At 32.2% G+C, this 20,706-nt stretch overlaps 1 protein-coding gene across 1 annotated transcript in view; it reads left to right on the top strand.

Moving 5' to 3' along the window:
• The first annotated feature begins 1,444 nt into the window (after positions 1 to 1,444).
• LOC135955897 (ecdysone-induced protein 74EF) overlaps positions 1,445 to 20,706 on the top strand; it is a 474,814-nt gene continuing 455,552 nt past the window's right edge. The window contains exon 1 of the mRNA XM_065506301.1: positions 1,445 to 1,673. Within this exon, the coding sequence (XP_065362373.1) occupies positions 1,658 to 1,673 (16 nt within the window). The 5' untranslated portion in view covers positions 1,445 to 1,657. The remainder of the gene's footprint in view (positions 1,674 to 20,706) is intronic.

Here is a 20,706-nt window from a genome sequence, read left to right as displayed (position 1 = left end):
CTGCCTTTGTAAAATTTAAAGGAAACCTAGTAGAATATGTGGAGAACTCACAGGATTGTAGATTGATATAAGATTTTAGAGTTTGAGTTAGGTTTTCTGTTCGATATAGTGTTTCGACACAATAATTAATCATTTTGTAAGCAATATGTGGACAATATAAAAATAATAAAAAAAACAAAAAAATCAATAAAATCGGCCCACAAATGGTTGTGGAATTTTTCGCAAAAATTTTTATTCCACATTTTTCTCCAACATTTTTTCACTAAATATTTTTTTTTACTAAAATACACTTTGGTGAGACCTTTTTCTATAGAAAAACTTATGTTGCACCACTTTTTCTATAGAAAACTTATGTTGCACCACTTTTTCTATAGAAAACTTATGTCGCACAACTTTTTCTATAGAAATACTTATGTTGCACAACTTTTTCTATAGAAAAACTGATGTTGCACAACTTTTTCTATAGAAAAACTGATGTTGCACAACTTTTTCTATAGAAAAACTGATGTTGCACAACTTTTTCTATAGAAAAACTGATGTTGCACAACTTTTTCTATAGAAAAACTGATGTTGCACAACTTTTTCTATAGAAAAACTGATGTTGCACAACTTTTTCTATAGAAAAACTGATGTTGCACAACTTTTTCTATAGAAAAACTGATGTTGCACAACTTTTTCTATAGAAAAACTGATGTTGCACAACTTTTTCTATAGAAAAACGTATGTTGCACAAGTTTTTCTATAGAAAAACTTATGTTGCACCACTTTTTCTATAGAAAAACTTATGTTGCACAACTTTTTCTATAGAAAAACTTATGTTGCACAACTTTTTCTATAGAAAAACTTATGTTGCACCACTTTTTCTATAGAAAAACTTATGTTGCACAACTTTTTCTATAGAAAATCTTATGTTGCACAACTTTTTCTATTGAAAAACTTATGTTGCACAACTTTTTCTATAGAAAAACTTATGTTGCACAACTTTTTCTATAGAAAAACTTATGTTGCATAACTTTTTCTATAGAAAAACTTATGTTGCACAACTTTTTCTATAGAAAAACTTATGTTGCACAACTTTTTCTATAGAAAAACTTATGTTGCAGAACTTTTTCTATAGAAAAACTTATGTTGCAAATCCTTTTCTATAGAAAAACGTATGTTGCATAACCTTTTCTATATAAAAACGTATGTTGCATAACCTTTTCTATAGAAAAACTGATGTTGCACAACTTTTTCTATAGAAAAACTTATTTTGCATTTGTAAGAAATAAAAAAATTGCTTTTCTCTGGCTTCAATGCAAGCTGAGAGTAAAATCTAAGATTTGTTGTTTTAAATTCCATGACTGTTTTCTTTTATATTATATACATAGTTCTAACAAATGTTTCAATTTCATAATAATTTGTTATTTCTTTTTTCTCCTTTCAGATTGTCTGTAAATTAAAATAACGTTTCCATTAGTTTAAATTCTCCGGTAGTTAAAATAAACTTTAAGTGTCGTTTCCAAAAATGTGGTATTTATTAGTGTAAATCGAAAGTGTTTTGTGTTTTCTTTATGTAACAAAGAAAAAATAATTAATAAGTTTTAAGGAAATTGTTGTGAACGGGTGAAGATTCTATATATTTGGCTTCAAAGTGTATCAACAATTGAAAAGCAACATGAATTATCAAAAGGGTAAGTGAAAAGCAAATTATTTACTAAAAGAATTAAAACTGGAGCTTAAATAAATGATTAGTTTATATGAAGTAGAAAACATTAGCCAAGAGAAATACAAACCAGCCTTAAAATATACCAAATAAATTCATTGAAATTAGCCGCCTTAATATAGGCAGCAATATTTCGAAGCTAAATATTTAAGGCATTAATAAAGGCAGCAGTTTATTGTTTAGGTTTAGAATTGTCATAAGAGAGAATTGAAGCAAATTATGTTCTACTTAAAAGCAAAGAATTTAAACTAGAATTCAGCCCTAAAATATACCAAACAAATTCATCGAAATTGACCGCCTTAATATAGGCAGCAATATTTGTAAACAACTTATTGTTTAGGATTTTATGGCTTTTACACATTGGCTAAGTCTCCTTGGACTATTTGCTCTGAAAGATGAATATTTTTAAACATAATTTGAAAATCAAAGCGAATTTTATGTGCATTCTATTAAAATGGACTGTTTCAAAAATGTTGCAAACCTTAAGTTATGCTATAGTTTCTTGTTTTTAAATCCAGAAAAGTATTTAAACATTATTGCAATTATTTCAAATTAAATTTAGTTTATAATTAAATCCCCTTCCTGTTACCTATAAATCCTTTTTCACGCTTTTGATTGTATTCCAAAAAAATTATAGCGAATTTATAGCAAACGTGCCCAAAATACTATTATAATTTTCTATACAATCTTCCTTCATACCCCTGCCATTATTAACAAAATTTTCTTTTTGCATTTTTTTGTAAAACCATCAAACATTTGTTGATGCTGTGCCATGACAACATATCTCACGTAACCAAAGACAACCCTGAGTTCAATTTAATTTTATATTTTTTTTTCGTTTTTCATTTACAACACTAAATGTTCTATTTAGTCAAAGGAGTAAACTCCACTTTTTCTCTTTTTTTGGCCTATGTTTGAGTACAGCTAGTGGTAGGCTCCTTTTTTAGATTTCGTACGTCTGACAATTTAAGGACATAAATGCTGTTAATGCAGTTTTTTCTTCTCTTTGTTTGTTATCCTTTTTCTGTAGTATTTGTTGAAAGTTTTGTTCATTTTTTGTTTGTTTGCAGTTAAAGAAATGAATGAACGAAGACAACGTTCTACCATAATTCAATTAAATCAAATTGTCTGAGTGTTTGGGTATGTGTATGGAAAAAAGGAACATTTTTGTGTAGCTGTGTGTGGAATATTTGATGAGAGAAATTTTGAGAATTTATTTGAAATGTTTGGAAAAGAAAGGTTAAAAAGATAGTTAGTTTAATGGAGGAAATAACAACGTAAATTTGGTGTAGTTTTAAATTGTATAACAAAATCGTAGAGTAATCAATTAGACATAGATTAAACGTTTTCACTAATTCAGCTCAGTGAAAATGTTTCAATCGAAGATTGTTCTCAGTACCGATCATATAGCTTGCGAGACAGTATTGGTCTATTTTCCAGATATTATTGTGGATATACAATACCATAACAGTTCTTTAATTCATACAATACAATCGGTCTCCAAGATAGTGTTCTTATTGGAAGATTCCACAGCAAAGGATATAGAACTACTGATGTTCTGTTGGAGAAGTTTCTGGAAGTTTCTGGTGGAGATAATACGTACTTGAGTCTGAATCTCTGGAAACTAAGACATTAGGAGGAGCTAAGACTGATGCTACACTGAGGCTATAAATGAAGTCAAGCTACCTCTTTAAGAGACCTACTATTAAGGCTAATCTTTGACATAAAAATGATTTACAGATAAAGCCTAACTGAGGCTAGGATTTAAGCTAAAAAGACCTAGCACAGAAGACAAACTAAAACCACTTAACTCATTTAAGATTGAAGCTAAACTGAGTCCTGAAGAAGACCTGCAATTGTAGCTAAACTAAGACTTTAGAAAACCTTCGGTTAAAGCTAGTTCAAGACTATAAAAAGACTTACGATTGCCGCTAAACTGGGACTTTAAAAAGCCACACGATTCAGGCTGAACTAAGGCTTTAAGATACCAGCGACTTATGTAAACATCTATTTTAAAATTTCCTTCGATCAGAGCTAAATTATGACTTTAAGAAGTCACTCGATTAGAGCTAAATTATGACTTTAAATAACCTACTATTGAAGCCGAACTATATATTTAGAATGACTTACGATTGAAGCCAATCTAAGACTTTGAAAAGATCTACGAGTGTAGACAAAATAAAAAGCTAAACTAAATCCTGAAGGAGTCCTCCGACTTTAGCTAATCTAAGACATTAAAAAGACCTGATATTGAAGCTAAACTAAGGCTACGACTGAAGCTAAAGAAGGGGTTTAGAAGACCTATGATTGGAGCTATTTTAAGACTTTTAAAACTCTACGATTGACGCCAAGCCAAGGCTTTAAAAATGCATGTGACTGAAGCAAAACTAAGTCTACTAAACTTGACTATGATTTTAAGATATTAAGTCTTGAATAAGACCTACGATTGCTGCTACTCTTAGACATTAAAAAGACCTGATACTGAAGATAAACAGAGGCTAATCAAGACAAACCAAGGCTAACCAAGACAAACCAAGACTTGAAGAAGACTAGCCACTGAAGATCTTCTAAGACCTTAAATATTCCAGGGACTGAAGCTAAACTATGGCTACGATTGAAACTTACGTGAAGGCCTTTTAAGGCCTTTAAAAACCTACGGTTGAAGTCCTTTTAAGACCTTTTAGAAACCTACGATTGATGCTTAACTGAAGGTCATTTAAGACCTTTTAAAAACCTACAATTGAAGCTTGACTGAAGGTCATTTACGACCTTTTAAAATCCTATGATTGAAGTCCTTTTAAGACCTTTTAAAAACCTGCGATTGAAGCTTAACTGAAGGTCATTTAAGACCTTTTAAAAACTTACAATTGATGCTTAACTGAAGGTCATTTAAGACCTTTTAAAAACTTACAATTGATGCTTAACTGAAGGTCATTTAAAACCTTTTAAAAACCTACGATTGAAGGTCATTTAAGACCTTTTAAAATCCTACGATTGAAGTCCTTTTAAAACCTTTTAAAATCCTACGATTGAAATCCTTTTAAAACCTTTTAAAATCCTACGATTGAAATCCTTTTAAAACCTTTTAAAAACCTACGATTGAAGGTCATTTAAGACCTTTTAAAATCCTACGATTGAAGTCCTTTTAAAACCTTTTAAAAACCTACGATTGAAGGTCATTTAAGACCTTTTAAAATCCTACGATTGAAGTCGTTTTAAAACCTTTTAAAAACCTACGATTGAAGGTCATTTAAGACCTTTTAAAATCCTACGATTGAAGTCCTTTTAAAACCTTTTAAAAACCTACGATTGAAGGTCATTTAAGACCTTTTAAAATCCTACGATTGAAGTCCTTTTAAAACCTTTTAAAAACCTACGATTGAAGGTCATTTAAGACCTTTTAAAAACCTACGGTTGATGTCCTTTTAAGACCTTTTAAAACCTATGATTGAAGGTCTTTTAAAACCTTTTAAAAACCTACGATTCAAGGTCATTTAAGACCTTTTAAAAACCTACGATTGAAGTCCTTTTAAAATCTTTTAAAAACCTACTATTGAAGGTCATTTAAGACCTTTTAAAAACCTACGGTTGAAGTCCTTTTAAGACCTTTTAAAACCTATGATTGGAGGTCTTTTAAGACCCTTTAAAAACCTACGATTTAAAAACATACGATTGAAGCCAAGCAAAGACTTTAAATACACCTGAGACTGAAGCAAATCTAAGACTACTAAACTTGACTAAGATTGAAGCTATACTAAGTCTTGAAGAAGACCTACAATTGTAGCTAATCTAAGATATTAAAAAGACCTGAGACTGAAGCTTTGCTAAGGTTATAACTGAAGCTAAAGAAAACTTTTAAGAAAAGGCTCAGGATTGATGTCAAGCCAAGACTTTAAAAAGACTTGTGATTGAAGATATCCTAGGCTTCAAAAACAAATGTAACTGAAGCTAAACTATAGCTACAATTGAAACTAAACTAAGACCTAATTGAAGCCAAAAATAGCTAGGTTTAAATCTAAACTAACCTTTTAAACAAACTACAACTGAAGCTTAACTATGTCTTTAACAAGATCTGTGATTAAAGTAAAACTAATACTTTTAAAATCAAATTATTTTAAACAAATCCAAAATTTCATTTATTCCTCTACTCATTTAAATTCGTATCCTTTTTCCTAATTCTTTCATTTTCATTTCAATTTCCTTTTTTTTAAGCAAATTTAGTTGTAACTAAATTGTTGTGTTTTTCAGTTTTCCATCTCAATTTTCAGTTTTCTTTATTTTTTTTTATTTTTTATAACATTGTTATCCTTCTAATGGATTTATTTCCAATTAGTTTCAGTGATAACACTTACAATCCCATTGTAACCCCAATTTTTGTTGATAATGCCGCATCATAGTCTTTTGTATGCAAGAATAGGCAACCTTTTTTTTTTTTGTTTGTTTGGAACACTGCTATTACTGCTACAAAAATAAACACTGGCCAACAGAGATTTAGCAAATCATGACCCAGTTACTTGATTTTGTTGGTAGTATTGTTGCTGTTGTTGTGTTAACAATAAAATTGAAGAGTTTGTATGTGTATTTGTTGTGATGATATGTTGTTAATTTGTATTTTTCATCTCCTCCAAAATCCATGTTAAAAAAATGGAGGAAATTTTTATGCGATTATAATGAATCAAGTTTGTATGTAACTAGAAGAAGGGGGTCCATTACTTTTAGTTTATTTTAGATATTTGCTGATTCATATGTGTTCATTAGGAACAGCTTACAACGCATCATATAATATTTACTTGTACAAATAAATATACATTTACAAATACATACAGAGAGTTATATGATTTGGTATGCCAGCAGGAAGTGAGGAAAGAGCATTAAAATAAAGGGATATAAAGGAGGGTAGTTTGTTAAATTTAGGACTAAAATATGAAAAAAATATTTAGTTTTTCATCGTGAATAATATATGTTTCTAATCCATATAAAATTCCAATTCAATTTAGCTATATTCGTCCGCATGTGTGTGTAAATCAATCTCCCGCTGAAACTATACCACCGACATTAAGGAAACTAACCTAAATTATTTCCTAGTATCCTAGAAAGTTTGGTATTTAAAATCAATAAAATCGTTTGAGTTAGAAAAAAGTTATGTAACAAAACTTAAGACAACTAAAATTTCTATTCATTTTAGCTAGTGTGTGTAAATCAAGCTCTCGCTGAAACTACACAACCGAATTTAAGGAAACTAACCTAAAATAGATCTTAGTATCTTAGAAAGTTTTGTAATTAAAATCAACATTATCGTGTGACTAAGAAAAAAGTTATGTATTAAAACTTGAGACAACGTCCAACATACTTCCTTCCAACTTGAGTTTTCATAGCTTGTTTCTCCTGCTAGCCTCCTACATATACATTTCTAATCCATATAGAATTGGAATTCGATTTAGCTATATTCGTCTGCTTGTGTGTATAAATCAAGCTCTCGCTGAAAGTACACAATCGAATTTATGGAAACTTCCTAAAATATTTGTTAGTATCCTAGAAAGTTTGGTATTTAAAATCAATAAAATCGTTTGAGTTAGAAAAAAGTTATGCAACAAAACTTAAGACAACTAAAATTTACGATTGAAGCTATTTTAAGACTTTTAAAACTCTACGATTGACGCCAAGCCAAGACTTTGAAAATGCATGCGACTGAATCAAGACTAAATCTACTAAACTTGACTAAGATTTGAAGATATTAAGTCTTGAATAAGACCTATGATTGCAGCTACTCTAAGACATTAAAATGACCTGATACTGAAGCTAAACTAAGGCTACGACTGAGGCTAACCAAGACAAACAAAGGCTAACCAAGACTAGCCACTGAAGTTCTTCTAAGACCTTAAATATTCCAGGGACTGAAGCTAAACTATGGCTACGATGGAAGCTTAATTGAAGGTCCTTGAAGACCTTTTAAAAACCTACGATTGAAGCTACCGTTGAAGTCCTTTTAAGAACTTTTAAAAACATACGATTGAAGGTCTTTCAAGATCTTTTAAAAACCTACGGTTGAAGTCCTTTTTAAATTAAGCTCTCGCTGAAACTACACAACCGAATTTAAAGAAACTAACCTAAAATATTTCCTGTTATTCTAGGATGTTTGTTATTTAAATTCAGCAAAATCGTTAAAATAAGAAAAATCTACGATTGAAGATCATTTAAGACATTTTAAAAAACTACTGTTGAAGTCCTTTTAAGACCTTTTAAAAAGCTACTGTTGAAGTCCTTTTAAGACCTTTTAAAAGCCTACTATTGAAGGTCTTTTAAGATCTTTTAAAAACCTAAGATTGAAGGTCTTTTAAGACCTTTTAAAAAGCTACTGTTGAAGTCCTTTTAAGAACTTTTAAAAACCTACGATTGAAGGTCCTTTAAGATCCTTTAAAAACCTACGGTTGAAGTCCTTTTTAAATCAATCTGTCTCTGAAACTACACAACCGAATTTAAAGAAACTAACCTAAAATATTTCCTATTATTCTAGGATGTTTGTTATTTAAATTCAGCGAAATCGTTAAAGTAAGAAAAAAGTTATGTAACAAAACTTAAGATAACTAAAATTTCTATTCAATTTAGCAAGTTTGTGTAAATCAGGCTCTCGCTGAAACTACTACACTGAATTAAATGAAACTAATCTAAAATATTTCCTATTATTCTAGGATGTTTGGTATTTAAAATCAGCAAAATCTCTTGAGTAAAATAAAAGTTGTCCTTCTAACTTGATTTTTCTTAGTTTCCTTCTCCCTTAACCCTCCTGCTTTTATGTTATTTATATCTATATTTTCTGTTTTCTACTGGTTGTTAATGTGTTCATAATAAACATGATTTGTTGGGTGGGTATTACCAAAATATTGAGGATGTTTCCCAAAATAACTAATACAAGTGGCTGCCATATATAGCAAAACTTTCATGCTGCTGGAAAAAAAAATAGAAATCAGCTTAACGAATTGCTGCGCGTGTATGACCAGCGCAACCAGTTCTAACCATTCATCCAAACCATCCATCCATCGATTTACTCATTCACTCAACCATATATACAAATGCAGTCAGTTGCTGAATTTTTTGCCTTTAGTTTATATACACAAAATACAATACAATATTTTGTAATTTTTTTTTTACTCCAATTTTTCTGTTCAGTCATCTTTATAGGATTTTGTGATATTTATCGCTGGATTTAAGTTTCTATTTGGTTTATTTTTTTTTGCTTTTCTACCATCTATTATTGCTTTAGCTGAAGGACTTTTCCCTAAAATACAAACATATAAACTTTTGCTTATTATTGTCTATTTTTTTTTATTTTTTGGCGATTGTCCTTGTTATTATTGTTATGCCAGATATCTGCCGTTGATTATGCTGTTAAAATGTTACAAAACAGTTTTTTTTTTTTTTTTAAAGACATTTCCTTATTGCTAAACAACTTATTTTCTTCATTTCTTTTTTAGTTTTATTTTTTGGTTTGTGTCATTGCTATTAAGAATACATTTTAATGCTTGATTGGCTTTATTTTTTTGTTGTGTGTTATCGAAGTATATTGGTAATTTTTGTTGGATTTTCTTTATACAAAATGTTAACTATTGTTATGGGAAAATTTAATATTTCTTTGGGAAATTGTGGTTAATTTTAAAACTTGAATTAAGGAATAGGAGAAGACCAAAGTTTGGCACTTCTTAAAATGTGTCACTATCGTAGGAAATAAAATATTGTTACGAAATTGCAATATCAATTTGAATTTAATGGTATTTAACGGCTGCTTGCAACATTGTTAATAAGCATTTCCATCTGTGAAAAAAGCAAAGCAGCATTTAAAAACTCAAGGATTACTGGGGAAATAGAACATTCGAGTTTTTTCCGTTAGATTACACGGTGTTATTAACATTGTTTATAAGTATGACAATATGAACTGTGTAAAACTGCTTAGAAATATCCAGTTTATCATTGTGGAAATAGAGATTTCGAGTTTTTTCAGTTTTTTCACGAGCCTTCTAGAAGATGGCGCTGTGTATATAAATAGTAACAGCGAGTTGTGAGTAAGTTAAAATATCGTAGGCGCTGTATTACCAGTGTATTTTTGTAAATAATAAAACGTGTGTATTAAAAGAGAGTGATTATTTAAATTTTTGTGCAAATAAATTTAAATAAATAAAGAGTTGTTACAAATGTTGAACTACTGGTCGCTTTTATTTGCAAAATAATCCTTTAAATTTTAGAAGGTAAAAACGTAACAATATCTTTCAGAAAATAGAAGAATTAGCAATTGAAAAATACGTTGTCTTGTTTTATTAAAAATAGAGCATAAATCTAACATAAACAACTTAAACTGATTGCATTATTCATGCAAGCTAGGGACTGGTTGTGTCTTCTTCAAAGTGTAAACTTGTATCACCTTATACAAGGTGGTGCAAAAGTAAACTTCCGATGTTTTTTGGCTGTAATTAAAAAAAAAAAAATTAAAAACTTTGATTCTTCTTGTGGATTATTTTTATTTGGTCTTTTAATTTTTTTTACATCAAGTCGAGAATATGATGTCATGTAAATGGCCGCCGCCACAGTTGATTGTCATTTGAGCCCTTTTTATGGCATTTTCCATCACTTTGGCCAAAACTTCCGGCGATAGGTCCTCACATTCTTGACGGATATTGCCTTTAAGAACTGCAAGAGTCTGAGACTTGTTGACATAAATCCGCGACTTCAAAAGAAGTCTGGAGCGGTCAAATCAGGCGATCTTGATGGCCAGTGCAAATCGCCAAAACGGGAGATTAGGCGCCCGGGAAATGCATCCTTCAGCATATCGGTTGTGGCACGTGCAGTGTGTGCCGTTGCACCGTCCTGTTGGAACCACATGTTTTCCAATCCCAATTCATCAAGTTGCTTACAAAAAGAACTCGTTGATCATTGCTCTGTAGCGCTCACCATTCACAGTAACCGTTTGGCCCGCGACGTCTTCGAAGAAAAAAGATCCGATGACTCCTCCAGCGAAAACAGCACTTTGAGCGGGTGTAATGGCTCTTCGTGGGTTACACGCGGATTTTCAGTGCCCCAGAAGCGTAAATTTTGCTTATTTACGTACCCGCTAAGATGGAAATGGGTCTCATCACTCATGATTGTTTTTGATGAAAAAACCGACCGATTATTGGTCAAATAAATAGTCAGCAATATTCCGCGTTCTGCAGTAGTGTAGCGTAACATTGTTTATTAACGTGAATTTCGCATGTGTTTACTACACAAATGTCAAAACAGAACTGACATTAGGGGCCAATCGCAAAATTTATAGCATTTTCTGATAGGAGGATTAATTTTGCGCCACCTTGTATATTGGATGTATGACTTAAAAATGCGAATCTTTTTAAAATTTTTAGCTTCTATTTTGAAATATTTGTACACCTTAAATTTATTTAAAGTATTGCCCATTGTTAGCTGTGACCTTTTCCCATCTTTCTGGCTACATACGGATTCCGAGCCAAAAGAATTGCTCATCTTTTGAGGCCAAGAACGAATCAAGCCAATATCGGATACTCTGTTCCAAGGTGAAGCGTATCCCAAAGAGAGCGTTCAGTATTGATCAAAAGAAATAGAATTAGGATGGGGCAAGGTCTGGACTACTTCATTCTAAATTTTAAGCAGATATTGATGTTTTTAGCAGATATTGCATAATGTGACTGAGAGTTGTCATGATGGAATATTACGGTTTCATGTCATGCACATATTCTTTGCGTATTTCGGCAAACGTTCGCTTTAAACAAATCAGTTCCCTTCGGTGTAAGTTCTCTTTGATGGCCTGATCAGATTTCAGCAGCTCATAGTAGATAGGACGCTTTTGCTCCCACCAAATATAGAGCATTACCTTAGCGTCATAGATATTTGGTTTTGATGTCGATTGGTCTGGTTGGTCGGACTTCAAGTACGTTCTCCTACGCTTCGGGTTATCGTAATGGATCCATTATTCATCGAAAGTAATGATGCGGAGCAAAAAGGATTTTCTTTTACATGCTTTCGGACATGCAAAATCGTCTTTCAAGGTCTCTCGGCTTCAATTCGTATGGTATCCTGCTTTTGGATGCATACTGCTGCTCGAAAACCTTTTGACAACAATCTTCATGCTTTCAAACTTTTTTTGCTGGCCTGGACGATCTTTGTCTTCCGTGTCAAAATCACACTTCTGAACCGCACAAACCATTTCTCGCACGTTGAAACCGATGGAACACATTCACTTTTTTTCAAAATTAAAGAAGTAAAGCATACTGCGTTTAGTTGGTACAGTTTCGAAGCGAAAAAACTTTGTTTATTCCACTATAATATTCAACAACTAAGTGAGAATAAATGACAGATATGTACCCTTCAAAATGTAGTTGTCGTGTTCAGATTGTAGTTATCATTTTCGAATGTATGATGGGCGACTAACTCTATGCTCCAATATATTGCGGCTCTTGTTTTGTAGTCTGTGGATTATGTTACCATCGCCATTTACGATTAAGAATGTTGATGCGAATTGGACTTTGTCTCCGAAGTTAACGGTTGTTTAATACCTATCGTGAGATTTACTGGAGTAAAGTAGAATACATTTCACACAAGAATTGGAAATTCTGATCTCTGTTCACCTCAAGATAGCAGCAAGAACAGGCACTTACCGGATTAATTGAGGGATTTCTAGAGTAATGCTGTATCCTTATTATAATTATTCTCTATTGAAAGTCATTGTTATTCTATGTGTTGGTATTCGAGAAGTTTTTCCTGTTAGTTTTTTTTAGCAAGTTCTCACTAGCGCTTTACCTCTTTATGAGTTCTGGCTGTGTTTTAATTCGGCTTAATGTGCTTTCATTCCAGGAATGGTTTGAGCGTGTCATCAGACATCCATTTTGAGCTTTTAAGTACTTTGAGGTCTGTAGTTCTCTGTCCTTTTGTCAAATAAATTTGTGAGAATATTGATCTTCCGATCACTATGCTGTGACTGCTGTATGTTTTCGTAAACATTTCTCCATTTATCTGCAGGTATTATCTGCGCCTATTTGGGAGTCAAAATCTTCCATAAGTATGATTATATCGCCGAGTTGTATTGACTAAAAAACTATGTTAAAATAGCTGGAAAATATTTCTTTCTCCGAGCTTTCCGATGTTTCTTTTGGATCTTAATATTAAACGCTGTTTTTTAGCCCTAGTAAGGAACATTGCTGCAATAATTGTATAACCAAGGTTTCTAGTTGGTAAAATTATAATGGGCTGCTATGTATAGCAGTGTACCAACTTCACTATATCAAGGTTAATCGGCTGGTTCAAGCTGAAGGCCGTCATTATGGGGATCTTTTGTTTATAATCTATAGTTGTTGTTGTACCAGCTCTGATATCGTCGAAAGTTCTTCTCCGGAAAAAAACTTCCGAATGATACAGCTGTTTCTGAGTTGACAATCTTTGGCCGACTGAGATTCGGGTCGTTCCGGGACAAAGATCGAATTGTCTTGGGAATGCTAAACGGTTTCTGTAATAAGGTTTTTGGGACAAAGGACCTGATTGCGCCACCTTGTCCGATTCAAGTGTTCAGGCTGCCAACAATATCTAAGCAGGCAAGCTGTAGAACGACAAAAAACAATTGAGTTTTAGAAACTGTTTGTCTTCCAACTTAAGACCCAAAGGTTGCCCACACTTATGTTTATTGAAAACTTTATTTAAAAAACTTTCCATTCCATCCCCTTCCCAAAACTCCCAAACAGTTTTATTTATAGCACAATTTATTAAACACATTTTGATTTTTAATACATGATAAAAGTTTTACGTTTTTTATAGATTTTATTTCTTATTATTTTTTTTTGAATTTGTTGCTCTGCAATACTTTTTTCTTTCTTTGTATTCCAACTTGTTTAATATGAAATTTATTCAAGTAGAAGAGAAGGAAGAACAAAAAAAAAACAAGTCAATGTTTCTATGACATTCGCCATTCAAATACTATTTATTTGTTCAACCAACACAACAGCAACAATGGAAGAGAACAACAGCAAAATGGCAGATTATATTTAAAGGCATTTACCGTAATGTGCGGGCAATTTACGATATATGTACAACAACAACAGTTATAATAACAGCAACAAAAGGGGAAAAAGTATGTGAATAAATAAGAATAAAAAAAGGAAGTTGAATAACAAAAAAAAAACAGAAAAAGTTTGCCAAATATTTGTCATTGATTCGTAAAAGAAAATTGAAGCTTAGGCTCGCATACATATATCTTTAACAATACAGTAGTTAATACACACATGTAAGCACAGTGGAGTCATTTACTCGCCACCATATTCTCCAAGATTCAAAAGAGTTTCAAAATTCTGGGAAAATAATTTTAAGAAATATTTGAGTGATTTGTTGTCCCGGTATTTGTACTGGTATTCTGTAACACTGTGCTCAAATTTGACTTCTCTGCAAATTGTATGCACATTTGTATAGATCGTCATAAAATTTGTACTATCAGCCCAGAGTAACATTCGCCACATTTCTCAATTTCTGAATTTCATTCCACTGTACCCATATCTATGTTTGCATGCGTATTACATATGCATATGTTTAATTTCATGGGGTTTTATGTGTAAAACGATAGAAAAAAAGGACCAAATATTGTATTAATATGTATGCATGTGTATTGAACACGTTTTCTATATAAAAATTATTATACTCGTACTTGTACCCTCCTTGTATACTCAGTCTTGTATCTTGTAAAACATATTTTTTGCAAAGCAATTTGCTAGAATGGTGGGTGGGGGCGAAAAAAAAGTCATCGTCTTTTTAAGTTGTATTGTTAAATTGGCTTTAAGGAACTTAAACGGTAAAAGTTTTGTTAATAATTTGTAGACTTTTCAGATAAACTAACTACATATTACAAAAAACAGTAATTTTATAATATGATTTAACATAATATTTATACGAGGGAAGGTTATTTAATCTACAATAAAGGGATTATGTTTTTTCATAGTAATGATTAACATTTTTTCCAATTGATTTTGTTGATGCCACTATCGTTTAAAGGAGTCTGTTGTGAATTGATCTCACCTCATATGCGGCAATTTTGTTTATTAACAAATGCCAAAAATGAGCCTCATCGCAACACAATTTTGCGATAACGGTGAATGATTTTCAAAGTAAATTTGAATAGTTTGGTTACACTGTTCAAGCGTCAATCTATTGTAAGTATTTATGATGATTTACCAGAGTATTCTGATCATAAATGTCAGAAAGTGAGTAAAACACCCTTCGTAAACTTCTGTTTACAAAATTAAATGAAAAGTTAGTTTCATTCTACAAAGTTTTCAGGAGCTATCTCTAAACTCGAGTGCAAATAGTGCACGCTCTATTTTTTTAGGTTGTGAAGCAGAGCAGTCGCCCTCAAACGGTATGATATCTTCACCTTTTGACATAATTGATGGCTTTCTATAGATCGAATATTACAAGGATCATACGTTCACATGGGTACTTTAAGATTAATTACTTTGTAACTTCAACTTTGAGAGACTTGGTAAACTTTAGGTTATGCAGCTAGAACTGTAATATATCTTTGAAAATGTTGACATGACTAACTTTTGATAGATCTAATGCTGCAATGACCGCTATTATTATTGCTATAGGGTTGTTCTTGAAATTTCCGATTGATACTGCAGCTGAGTCCCTTCACACCGAAATGACTCGAGTCGATCCAATTGTGGAAAAATCTTTGTTTCGTTGGGTTTCTGTTGATTTAAATCTTGTGCAGCTCAGTCGTGAATTTATCATAGTTCGTAGTATTAGAGAAAGATTTGAATGTAGACCATAAATTCCTCAAAATTCCTATTCCAGCAGTGGCTGCTGAGTTGGCAGTCCTAGGATGAGTGAACTCGGGTCATTCTGGTGCACCGCCGTGAGTAGAACTACATGTCATGGGAATGAAATAATCCAGTCATCATTCCTGCTTACTCACATTAAAAAACCAACTGATTTCTAGATTCAGCTATCTAGTCCCATGTGTCTGCTTATCCTTCTGCATCGACTGGGAAATTGTCTATGCATCATCGTCCATGACATTGAGTTCTAGAAGACCATTAAAGATACATTTCGAAAAGTCTCTGAAGATGCTATAGCTTAATTTTCTGCAGTCTATGGACTGTATTTGATAAATTCAGGAAGACAATCATAGAGAATGTCTTATCAAACTAGAAATCCAACACTTGATTATTGCCGGCAGAATAAATTTTATTTCTACTAGGGTCATCCATCATCGTTCATAGTGTAGAAATTGTATTTGTAAATCTGTTTTACAAACGCCGCACCTCAGTCCCTCTCTAGTCTATCTAGATGTTCGATGGACAGAGTACTGTATGACAATACATAACATATCCCATGTGTCATAGATGTTTGTAGGATGAAAAATTGGCTACTGGCAGAACATACATTTTCTAAGTAGGTATTAACAATTTTTCAACAAGATCCGTCCAGAACTCTCTGAGTTAGAGGGGGTAAAAATTTGACATTTTGGCCAAGCAGGTGTTTTTTCTTATCCATGTAACTTATTACCTATTGTTCTGAGCAAAATGTATTTAAAAAACTATTTAAAACAAAAAAAATTTAATAATTCTTTCCGAAATCAAAAACTTGTTTGACTTTTTTTTCAAAATGGGCCCTGTTTTTTCTTAAAATAAAGCTTAGATATTTACCTTGAAGACCTATTTGGTCGCTTAGTGGGATGCGAGTTCGGTATCTATCAAAATAAATGTTTTGTAATTCAAAACATACAATTTTTGACTTTTTTTGGAAAAATCTACCTTTTTTCAAAATGGGCCCTTTTTATACCCTTCACCTTCGTGAGAAGGCTATATATAAGTTTGTCATTCCGTTTGTAATTTCTACATTTTTCATTTCCGACCCTATAAAGTATATATATTCTGGATCCTTATAGATAGCGGAGTCGATTAAGCCATGTCCGTCTGTCAGTCAGTCAGTCAGTCTGTCTGTGTGTTGAAATCAATTTTCTGAAGACCTCAGATATCTTCGGGATCCAAATCTTCAATAATTCTGTCAGACATGCTTTCGAGAATTTTGCTATTTAAAATCAGCAAAATCGTTCCACAAATGGCTGAGATATGAGGAAAAAACCAAGACAACCTCGATTTTTGACCTATTTTTGACCTATATCTGGATTACTAAGTCATTAATATAGACAATATGGATATATAATGATAGATATTTCAAAGACATTTACAACGACGTATATAAGACCATAGTAAGTAGGACCTACAATGGGTTAAAATCGGAAAAAAAATGTTAACCCGAATTGAATGGTTATGTTTCATGCAGGATTTTAAGATTTAAATTTTGTTTTGGATACTGATGTTCCAATCTCGGATTTTTAGTTACATATGTATGTATATCTTAACCGTTTCATGACTGATTACAAATTGTTAACAACCCTCGCTTTTATAAAACTTTAAAAAACATTGAAATAATTTTAAACAAAATGTTTGCATTTTGCTCCTTTACACAAATACCAAGTACGTATTTTTCTGCTTCAAATACTGTCTGACATTATTTTTCTCACTTTATGTTGTTGCCAGCATCATCATCATCATCATCATCATCTCTTTCTCAATTTTGTTTTGGTTTTTTTCCTGGTAGTAGTAGTTGTTGTTCTTAATGTTTTATTACTGTAAAACACGAGGTTTTACATAGAAAATTACAACAAAACCAAGAGCAACAGCAATGTTTAATTGTTGTTGCTGTTTTGTTGTTAAACAAAAATTAATTTGCTTATAATTTTAACGCTTCGTTTAACCTTGTTTTAAAAGTGATGTGTGTTGATTTTTTTATGAGTGTTGCTAGTTAAAGCTTTACAAAAACAAGTAAGAGAGCTATAGTCGGCTGTGGCGAATCGTATATACCCTTCACCAAATTATACTTCAAAATACAAATTTTAAATATTTTTAGGTAAACAAAATTTATTTTTTTGTTGTTTTTTTATTTTTTGGAAAAAAAAATTTTTGTTTCTTAATTTTTTTTTTGGTGAAACAAAAATTCGGGTTAAAAAATATTTTTTCCGATTTTGGCCCATTGTAGGTCCACCTTATTATGGTCTTATATACGTCGTTGCAAAGGTCTTTGAAATATCTATCATTAGATATCCATATTGTCTATATTATTTTCCTCATATCTCAGTAATCCAGATATAAGTCAAAAATAGGTAAAAAATCGTGGTTTTCCTGTTTTTTTCCCCATATCTCAGCCATTTGTGGACCGATTTTGCTGATTTTAAGTAGGTAACTTCTCGAAAGCATGTCTGACAGAATTATTGGAGATCTAGATCCCGCAAGTATCTGGGGTCTTCATAAAATTGATTTTAACAGACTGACAGACTGACGGACATGGCTCAATCGTCTCCGTTATCTATAAGGATCCAGAATATATATACTTTATAGGGTCGGAAAATTATATTTTGGAAATTACAAACGGAATGACAAACCGATGTATGCCCTTCTCACAAAGGTGAAGGGTATAAAAATGGGTAAAAAATCGAACTAGTCGTGGCTTTTTGTTTATATCTCAGCCATTTGTGGACCGATTTTCTCGATTTTAAATAGAAGCTGAACTGGGACCTTAGCGGATAAAATGATGTATGAATTATATATGTAAGTTATTTGGCGGATACGGAAATGTGATTTCAACTTACATATGGACAGACGGACAGACGGACATGACTATATCGACTCCGCTTTATATAACGATCTAGAATATTTATTTGTGAAAATTGTGGTAATTACCCTTGCCAATGATGGTGTAGGGTATAAAATATGGCAATTTACTGGTTGCTGGTGTTTGTTTGTGTTGCTACCAAAGTAAAAGAGTTTAACTGGCTTTTTTCTCAACTGCAAGATTTTCTAGTTAACGGTTGCTAATGAAATTATGCAACAATGTGAATTAAAATATAGTAGAATATTTAAAAATACTAACTAGCAGTTCCTCCACCAAACGAAAGTTTCGTCTAGAAAATTTTTTTTTAAAACAAACACTCGAAAATATTACAAAAAACTTGGTATTTAATAAAAATTTTCTAGACGAACTTTTCGTTCGACTTACAGGATCTATTAAAATAGGTTTTATAGTAAAAAATTTATATTTGAAAATAGAAATTTAAAATGTTTAAACACCTTTAATTTCTTTTTCCCTCAATTTTCCAACCTGCTTAAAATTTAAAGTGTCAAAAATGTTGTTTAGTATTTTTGGCCTAAGTCCCCTTATTTACTATCGACTGCTACCGTTATTATCCTTGTTAGATTTGTCATTTAACTCCTGTCGTGTCAGAGTCTTATTAGTGGCTGTGTGTAACACAAAAACACATTTCAAAATCGCCTTAAGCTGTTTTATCTGACTCTCAGCTGAAACGGATGCTACATACGAAAACCAGTGACAGGATGCTAACAAAAAATAAAAAAAAAACACTGGCTAAATAAAATGTCACAATGTAAATCTGTGTATCTCTGTATTCACACTCACATTTACTCTCTTAGATTATTTTTGGTCACAGCAAAAAAAAATTTGTGTCTACATTAATGAAGTGATTTTACTTTATGATCTCTACTGTTAAGGGAAGAAGATAAAGTTTTCATTTTAATTTACATTTTAAACACAAGTTTATTTTTTGGAAATGTTTATTTTTTGTATTCATATATAATTCCTTTAGAGTGAGCGCGCGTGTTTCCTTGTTCATTCTGCACTTGCTGCTGCATGTTCTGTTGTATTTAAATAGAAACATGTTGTCGTTGCTTCCTTTTTATTTTTGGAACATACGCGCAATTTCTTTTGAACAAGTTATTTTTCTTTTTTTTTTTGGTGCGGAAGGACAGACTTCGGTTTCCCTCTTCTTATATTTTCAGTTAAGATTTACTTGTACAGATTTGTTGTTATTTTTTGAATGTTGTTGTTTTGCTAAGACTTTTGTTGTTGTTGTTTTTGCTTTTGTGTTGTCATTATTTAAATGCTGCTGTATAGCTTTGATAATTTTGTTTAAGGAACTTTTTAAGGTACTTTTTTGATACTCGAGGATTTTTGTCCTTCTAAAGTACTTTTTTAGTTTCAATTGTAGGTCTTTAGATTCAATCGTAAGTCAATAGAAGCACTTCATAAAACTGGTGAGGCGAAAATTCCCAACCACTTCATTCTAAATAGTTTTTAGCAGGTATTGCATAAAGTGGCCGAGCGATGTCATTTCTGTTTCATGTCTGGCTGCATATTCTGGGCATTTTACGACAAATGTTCGCTTCAAATGAATCAGTTGCCTTCGGTACAGGTTACGGTCAGATTTCACCAGCTCATAAAAATACATAAAAAAGAACAGATAGAAATGAAAAGAAAAGGGGACAGTCAGATGTGATTAAGAGTTAGCAAAGTGAAGAGGAAGAAGGGCCCAAGAGGAGAATATTGTTATGCACCATTCAATTGACGATTATTAGGTCTCTCCGTGGGGATTCCCCTGTCTGGTGTGATTAGCCAATTGCTATTTTATTGCGGCCTGACAGTCAGTTTATATACGAATATCCTGCCACAATTGCGCTAGTTAGCCGCCCTTTTAATGGCCGATATTTCAGCCTAAATAATGCTGCGATAATGTTTCGAAATCCTGAATGTAGACACCTACGCCATCTCGATCTTCCTTCATAGAACCGTCATCATAGACTGAGAGACTTGCTGTGTCATGTAAAGGTCCGTCCATTTCTTTCGTGCTGTGCGGCATTGAGAAACCGATGTTCCTAGCCACTAAGGGCCTAGAAATGAAGTAATCGATATTATCCGGACGATTGTGTATGCTTCCTATTATACTGGCATGGCCGTATGGAGTATGCTTCCATTAGATTCACAGGGACCCAGTTCCATATAGTAAAGAGCGGCTATATTGCAGCCGTTATAGAACTCTTTTTAGACAATTTTCTATAAGAAAACTGACTCCTAAAGGAGACAATTTCCTATAAGAAAACTGACTC

The sequence above is a fragment of the Calliphora vicina genome, chromosome 3, assembly GCF_958450345.1.
Source record: "Calliphora vicina chromosome 3, idCalVici1.1, whole genome shotgun sequence".
Lineage (NCBI taxonomy): Eukaryota > Metazoa > Arthropoda > Insecta > Diptera > Calliphoridae > Calliphora > Calliphora vicina.
The sequence above is the reverse complement of the archived record's forward strand: the minus strand, read 5'-3'. Positions and strand labels throughout refer to the sequence as shown.